Genomic DNA, 8,691 nt, shown 5'->3' with positions numbered 1-8,691 from the left:
TTACGCATCCAACACAGACATCACTATTTCTTTAATTATAAATAATATTATGTTTATGCATCTCATGTATTGAGCACTCATGGGAATTTATTACAGGTTATAAATCACATAACTTTACGCAATGTATAATGATTTCTTTACTACTTTTTTTTTTATGTGTGGAACACTAACGGGGAAGTTAAAGCCATGGCGGAAATGTTTATTTAGGTCAGAGAGGTGTATTTACTTTTACTTACTTTACCTACACCAGGAACGCGATGTTGGCCGACCATTGCAATTTAACGTTATGCAACTCGATGTTTACCTGTTTCGCTAATATAGTAGATCGTTATTTATTTGTTGATGTTCCGGTATTCGTTATAAATAAATTTTGGTAAGATAATATAGACACGTTTTATCAACAGTGGACAGGGACTTCAAACAGTATTAGTACATGATTAATATTTTTAATTACAGAACTGCATTTATTGGTTGTTGGTAATAGCTTTGTATATAAAAGCAGGATGTACGTATAGAACATCATCTGATGAAGTTCCGTTGATTTTAATAAAGGGAACAAAAGCGCTTATCTACACACCTGGTGTCTTGGTGTTGTAGTAAGACTTTGCTATATTTTTGTTTCATCCCCTGGGAGAAAGAATGGGCTGTATGGGCAGGTGAGCAGGAGACTCGATGGTCACCAGGAATTAGGGAGCAAAAAAAAAAAAAAAATACTGTTTTAGTTGACTCCCTCTGGATTTTTTTTTTCTTTGACATCCTAGCAAGGGATATAAAACAGACTTTATATAACTTTGCAAAACAGATCTGTCCACTTTTACCTTTATTTTTATCTTGATACAAAAAGCCACTGATAACAAATTTTTAAAGGTCTGCATTAGTGAGCAGCTTCAGAAAAAAAAAAAAAAAAACTAAGTGGTTCAATTCCTAGTGCATCACACTCTAGAGCCTGTGTGGAATGGTGAAATGGAGGAAGTCCAGAGAAGAGTAACCAAAACAATGTTAGGACAACATGACTTGATATACAAATAAATAAATGGTCCTCTAAAATCAAACTGGGGTGTCACAGACTCACCAGACAAATGTTAGCCAAGTTCTAAATACAGAGCTCTTTATTGGGGGCTTTACACTTTTTAAATGTAAGATACAAATGAAGGCTCAAATATAGATATCAGTAAAGCAGATGCTTGATGCACTTAGGTTTGACACAAAGCAAATACAGACATTTTGTATATTAATTCTGAGACTGCAGTACCACAGACAATTCCCTCTACTCCAAGATACATTGATCTTGCAGTTAACATCCCTACACACACACACACACACACACACACACACACACACACACACACACACACACACACACACACACACACACACACACACACACACACACACACAAACACACACTCACTCACTCACTCCAGGGGCTCTGGAGGGCAAAGTCCCCCTGCAAAAAATGCTTTAAGACAATTAACAGCTTTTACACTTCTGCCATTTTATTTTACTGTAAATATTTGCTGTTCAAACTTTGTGTAACTGGGACTTCATTGCTTACAGGTCTTAAGACACGTAGTGCCCACTCATGCAGTTGGTGTAGACCAATGAAGCTATGAAGTTAATTTTCTCTGTGACGCTGACAACACCCTGAAGACATTTACGGTGCAATGAAAAAGTATTTGCCTCTTCCTGATTTCTTATTTTTTTTTTTTGCATGTTTGTCACACATAAATGTTTCAGATCATCAAAGAAATTTAAATATTAGACAAAGATAACCCAAGTAAACCAAAATGCAGTTTTTAAGTGATGCTTTTATTTATTAAGGAATAAAAACTATCCAAACCTACATGGCCCTATGTGAAAAAGTAATTGCCCCCCTTATTAAATCATGAAGCAACTGTGGTTAATCACATTTTTGGGAAAGCTGAGTTCAAGTTCACTAGCCACACCCAGGCCTGACTACTGCCAGACCTGTTGAATCAAGAGATCACATAAGCAGAACCTGTCAGACAAAGTGAAGTAGGCTAAAAGATCCCAAAAAGGAAGACATCATGCTGCAATCTAAAGAAATTCCAGATTCCAGATGAGAAATAAAGTAACTGACATCTATCAGTATGGAAAAGGTTTCAAAGCCATTTCTAAAGCTTTGGGACTCCAGAGAACCACGGTGAGAGCCATTATTCACAAATGGAGAAAACATGTAACAGTGGTGAACCTTCCCAGGAGTGGCCGGCGTACAAAAATTACCCCAAGAGCGCATCGACGACTCATCCAAGAGGTCATAAAAAAACCCAGAAAAACATCTAATGACCTGCAGGGCTCGCTTGCCTCAGTTAAGGTCAGTGTTCATGACTCAACCATAAGAAAGTGACTGGGCAAAAATGGCATGTATGGCAGAGTTCCAAGGTGAAAACCACTGCTGACCAAAAAGAACATAAAGCCTCGTCTCACTTTTGCCAAAAAAACATCTTGATGATCATCAAGACTTTTGTGAAAATATTATGTGGACTGACAAAACAAAAGTTGAACTTTTTGGGAGGTGTGCATCCTGTTACATCTGGTGTAAAAGTAAAACAGCATTTCAGAAAAAGAACATCATGCCAGCAGTCAAACATGGTGGTGGTAATGTGAGAGTCTGGGACTGCTTTGCTGCTTCTGGACCTGGACAACTTGCTGTGATTGATGGAACCATGAATTCTGCTCTCTACCAAAAAATCCTGAAGGAGAATGTCCAGCCATCAGCTCGTGACCTCAAGTTGAAGCACACTTGGGTTCTGCAGCAGGACAATGATCCAAAACACACCAGCATGTCCACCTCTGAATGGCTTAAAAAAACAAAATGAAGGTTTTGGAGTGGCCTAGTCAAAGTCCGGACTTGAATCCAACCGAGATGCTGTGGCATGAACTTAAAACGGGGGTTCATGCTCGGAAACCCTCCAATATGGCTGAATTAAAACAATTCTGCAAAGGAGAGTGGGACAAAATTCCTCAACAGCGATGTGAAAGACTCATTGCCAGTTATCGCAAATGCTTGATTGCAGTTGTTGTTGCTAAGAGTGGCACAACCAGTTATTAGGTTTAGGGGGCAATTACTTTTTCACATAGGGCCACGTAGGTTTGGATAGTTTTTTTTCCTTAATAAATAAAATCATCACTTACAAACTGCACTTTGTGTTTACTTGGGTTATCTTTGTCTAATATTTACATTTGTTTGATGATCTGAAACATTTAAGTGTGACAAACAAGCAAAAAAATAAGAAATCAGGAAGTGGGCAAATACTTTTTCATTGCACTGTAGCTATTGATTTAGTAAACAATTCCTTCAGATTAATCTCCATGGGCATGCATTACAGCACAGGAATTTGGGTGAATGTTATGTAAAGGGAAGGATCTCAACTTAAGTGTTCAGTAACAGCAGGTATAGCACAAAAGTATTTATAAAAAACTAAGATAGCTGGAAAATGCTTCCTCCCATCGTTATTTATGTACACTGCTGTTATAAAACAGCTAACTTGTCTGCTTGCTTTCCCCTCATAATAACAAAAGGAATTTTTTTTAGCTTTGTTTTACGTAAACTTAAATATAACAAAACAATCATCTTTTTTTTTTTTTTTTTTTTTTTAAATTTCCTCAACAAAAACCGACCTGCATTGGTCCCCATCTGCACATCATTTACTGTTATCTACAGTTCTTGTCCAAACTGCATTACAGCTAGGAAACTAAAACACATTTCCCCAGGCAGCAGGATAAGCCAGATTCTTTAAATCCGAATAACAAAATGTTATTACATAAAGAAACAATGAGGCAACCGTGGTATCACCTTCTGCCTTCATGTAGGGCAAAATTTATTGTGATATCTAAGTGCAGTTTTGTTGGTTGTGATGTATTTTTGGTTACTGGCCATGAGGGAAGTTCTTCACGTAGGCCATATCATAACCCGGGTCTACTTCAGTAGACCGAAATCCCACTTGCCCAACTTTCATAATGCCGAGACAACTATACCAACAATCCATAACATCGATGATCCAGAACACCAACTTTTCACTCCAGGTAAGTAACTACTAGGCCAGCCTGACAAACAAATTAAAACCGAAGCAAAGTAAACCCACCCATGTGGAGGGGGGTTTCACCCCCAACACTCCCCCTATGTGAGGGGCTTTGCCCAGACACCCCCCTAACTAAATATACCAATTCTGAGATTGCACTACCGCTGGGGTGAGGGGCTTTGCCCCGACACACCCCTAACTAAATATACCAATTCTGAGATCGCACTACCGCGGAGGTGAGGGGCAAAGTTCAACACAGGGTCATAGGAAGTTACTAGGCTATTAGCCCTGAGGCACTTACCAAACTAGCCAAGAATTTAGCCCATGTTCTGACAAATCAGCATCCAATGCCCCTGTCCAGCAGGGACACAGGTGGAATCCCAGGGGTGTATTTTCTGTTCCCCATCTAGTTATCCAGGTTGTGCTTAAAAAGGGTTAAAGAGGTACTCTGCTTAACTTAGAGAGGGAGTCTATTCTACAGAAGGGAGAGCCTCTGGGACACAAATGTGTCCTGCCAAGTCCTACTGATGTCAAAGACCAGGTTGAGGTTGTGCATGCAGGTTACTCGAGTGGAGCTTGACTTGTGGACATGCAGCAGTCCCATCAAGGCGGGATATGAAACTGCTTTGTATGCCAGACAGAGGTCACCTCTGAGGAGTCTGTAGGAGATTGAGTAGAGGGACAGAGCCTTTAGTCTATCTGTGTATTGTAGATGTTTGAGGCCCTGGATTCTCCTGGTGGGGAACCTCTGTGGTCTCTCCAGCTGCTGCATGTGGTTTGTGAGGTACATGCCGAAAGGGGCATTGTACTCAATAATGGGTCTTTATAAGGGAAGAATACAGGGGTGTTATGACCATCTTGTCCCTGGATTAGAGATACCCTTACTAATGAGGTGGCCAAGCGGTTAGTTAACTGGAGTGGAAAGTCGATGTTCTGGGTCCTTGGTGTTATGGATTGTTGGTGTTGCCATCTTGGCATTATGAAAGTCAGGTAAGTGGGATTTCAGTCTACTGAAGTAGGCTCCATAACCCATACTGGTCAAATGTCTTTTTGCACTAGTATCCAAAGTAATGGCAAAGTGAGAAATTCTAGAAGCACAGTTTCACTAGTAAAAAGCATGGCTGGTATACTGCAGTTCATCAACAGAATTTCCTAAGTTGTCTCTTCTTATAAAGGTCATGATGGTAGTGAGCTAAGCAAGGCCGACCAGACTTACACCCTTTCTCCCAGCAACTGTCTCTACCTCATCCTGTGAAAAGCCTAGATATTATTCCTGGACAAGCTCAGAGATGCAATCTCTTCATGTCCTGGGTCTGCCTCAAGGCCCTCTCCCAGTGTGCTATATCTGATATACCTCCAGTGGGAGGCAACTAGGGGCATTTTCACATAGTGTTCAAACCAGTTCAACTGACTTTTCTCATGAAAGAGCAGCAATTGCTGAACTCTTTTTCCTCTATAACAGAAAATAGGCCCATCTATCATGACAAGGAATCTTATGTCTGCTACTTGCATCTGAAATCTCATTCCTTCAGTTGCTACTCAAATCTCTTGACCAAAATGAGGATGGGAACATAAACTTACAGCTTCCTTCTTCAACTCAGTTTTCTTTCCATTACCACAGCCCAGTACAACCCTTATATCAATCTGTTGGTAAACTTCTTAATCACTCTAGTCTCAATTATAAACAAGGATTATGATACTTAAACATCTCTGCCTTACCTAGACAGTGAGAGAGAGACAGACAGACACATACACAGCCCCATTTCCAGGAAAGAATCAAGACCTCTGATTTGCAGGGGCTAATTTTCATCTGACAACTTGACAGTCTGCAACCAATAACTACAATTAGTTGTCTAATGTGTAATACTTTTCTAATTAATATTGAATCATATCACAAGGAAACACAGGATGCTACTTAAGGAACATCTTTAGACAGTCAGAAGGCTTGAAAAGCTTGGAAGGAAATCTAGCATGATCTTTCCACAGCAAATACTGCAGCTACTTACAGTGCTCCCACTATACGGCACTGGAGAGAAAATGTTCCCAAAACCATCTCGGTTTACAGGGTTACTTCATTTACCACCGAGCAAGAGATAAACATTCTGAATTATGCTGGAAAACCTGCAAGACAAAGGTTGCACCCTTTGGAGAAGCTGCACATCCAAGAAGACTGTAGCAGTTCTAACTGGGACTACAGTGCTTACCGGTCTTAAAGATTTGTTAACAAACTACTTTCAAAGTCTAGCCCCCAAATGACAGGAGAGTCTAATTCAGGAGTATCTTCACATGTCTCACTGCATATCTAAAGAGTCCGAAAAGAAGAGCAAGCTTAGGAACACACGTGGGGAAAGATATTAAGAGTTAAGTAAAAAGGAATTGTTTTACAGAGAAATGCTTACCCGACTGTGTTATTCACTCTGAAAGACTGCATCTTCCAAAAAAATAAATAAATGAAAACAAATAAATAAATTTAAATACATGACCTGTGCCAATGCTGGTCTTGCATGGTACTTTGACCAGCAGTGCAATCCAATGAGACACAGGTTAGACAACAGTTTTATCAAGATCCACTTTGATAGGCAGTGGTCCCGCCTCTTCATTCTCTTCAGTGTGGCATATGGTTACAGCAATAACAGGCTGCAGATTGTACGGGTTCGATTTCTCCATGCACTCTAAGTAAGCCTTATCGCCATTTATGCTCAGTTGCTTGATACAAGGGAGGAAAAAACAGAATTTAATTTTTTGGCTGATAATCGGCATTCACAAAACAAGCAGTAGAACAAGAACATCCTACTAATTTTGCAAAAGGTTAACAGTGGTGCACATTGCGATTTACATACTCATACTAAAACAAACTTTATATTATACATGAATTATTTTAAAAGGAAAACATAATATTCAGAAATTATTAACAGTAAATATGACTCATTACAGTGCAAAACAATGGTTAATTTCTCCAAATATAGCTTTTTAATAATTTATTAATCATGTAAGCCTACCACATACATGTATCACTTCAGGGATATCCTGAGAAATGCACCTGATTAAGTGTTTGCATGGAGTCACAAAATATGAAAATGGTTAACTAAAGGAGTCCTACTATAGGATGAAGGTCATTAGCAACTCACAGCATTAATCCTCTATGATATGCTGCTAGCATGCAGTGAAAGCAAGCCTGGTGTGGTTAAAAAAAGCCTAAGTTACTATGGGACATATAGCATGCTAAATGACCATCTTAGAAGATGGGAAACCAGTAATGTTAAGGATCAGCCAATGGGGAAACCTGGAAAAAGGAAAGTGTATTATAAATTTTTCCTTTCCAACAGGGAGCATCTCATACAAAATACTGACTCAATCAATGATGACTTGACACTGATAAGTGATGTCTCCAAATATCCATACAAATAAATAATGGTCAGTTACTTTTTACAACAATGATGCAGAACCTTTAGAGGATCAGGGTCACTGGGTTACACCAGTTTTCATCTGCCAAGTAATTCACAAAAGGGATGAGACAGTCTTGTTCATAGGTTAGTACTAGGCTAACTGCCCTTATGGGCAAGTTTAAGCCTAGCCAGTTACCCCATGTCAGAATCAAACCCTGCACCTTGTGTTTCTAAGGTAAGCACCTTAACCATTACGCCACGTAACATTTACATACCTGCACATCACAGGAAAGACTTTTCTAGGCATGGGAGACCACAGAACCTGAAGAAGAATGAAAGATGTGCCCGGGTGGTAAGATGTCTGCCCCCACTTGCCTAGGTAGGAATATAAGGATGCGCAACTACAGCTCCCTAATGTATTTTTCCTTTAACAGATGTTTTAAACAAGAGGCACCACTGTGCGATAAATTGTTAAATAGACTGAATTTCTGTCCTAAGTAAATATTAAGGGAACCTACAATTCTAGAAGCACAGACACCAGGGACATGGTTACAACTGTTCCCCTTGGAGGCATTTTATACTAATGCTAGGACCACCTACAGCCATCTGGGTATGGTCTCTGACCTACTGCATGATTATGATCTGGCATTTATCACAAAGACCTGGTTAAATGAAAATGTTGGTCCAGTACCTTGCAATTGTGTTGCCCCCAGTACCCTGTTGGTCCAGTACCTTGCAATTGTGTTGCCCCCAGCTTTCTCAGTGACCCAATACACAAGATGGACAGGATTGTTAGTGGGGTTAAAAATCTATTGTAAATTACCAACTTTATATCTGAAAACACTTTTGAGTATGCCATGGAAACAGGAGTAAGCTCCAGGTGCTTTCTTGTCTGCCACCAGTTACTGTGAGGATCCCTATAGGAGTTTAGTCTTCCTTGCAGGCTTTATGTTCTAGTCTCCCGATTAGTTAATGTTTGGTGGCTTCATTATCTGGGCCAACAGCAAGTCTGTGTCCTGTGTTAGTGAATTTCTGTGTACTATAAGGGCTTTTTGCATTGCTTTGGTAATTTCCACTATAGCAAGGTTCTAGACATTGATGTTCCAACTTTGTGTTTCCACCTCTGATGTAGTTGTTGAACCCAACTCATGGTTATTTTTTCCACCATATTTTAATTTTTGGTTGTCTTACTCCAGTTAAAGTCCCCTGAAGGGTACAGGAATTTCCACATTTTAACTGCTGACAACTTAGCCTTGCCTTCT

At 39.7% G+C, this 8,691-nt stretch overlaps 1 protein-coding gene across 1 annotated transcript in view; it reads right to left on the bottom strand.

Annotated features, from left to right (window-relative positions):
* Nucleotides 1-4,862: 4,862 nt before the first annotated feature.
* TMEM59L (transmembrane protein 59 like) overlaps nucleotides 4,863-8,691 on the bottom strand; it is a 537,787-nt gene continuing 533,958 nt past the window's right edge. Inside the window, exon 8 of the mRNA XM_044053954.1 lies at nucleotides 4,863-6,749. Coding sequence (XP_043909889.1) covers nucleotides 6,588-6,749 — 162 coding nt within the window. The 3' untranslated portion in view covers nucleotides 4,863-6,587. The remainder of the gene's footprint in view (nucleotides 6,750-8,691) is intronic.

This window comes from Protopterus annectens, chromosome 13.part0 (genome assembly GCF_019279795.1).
Source record: "Protopterus annectens isolate FY-2018-M chromosome 13.part0, PAN1.0, whole genome shotgun sequence".
Taxonomy (NCBI): Eukaryota; Metazoa; Chordata; order Ceratodontiformes; family Protopteridae; genus Protopterus; species Protopterus annectens.
The sequence above is the reverse complement of the archived record's forward strand: the minus strand, read 5'-3'. Positions and strand labels throughout refer to the sequence as shown.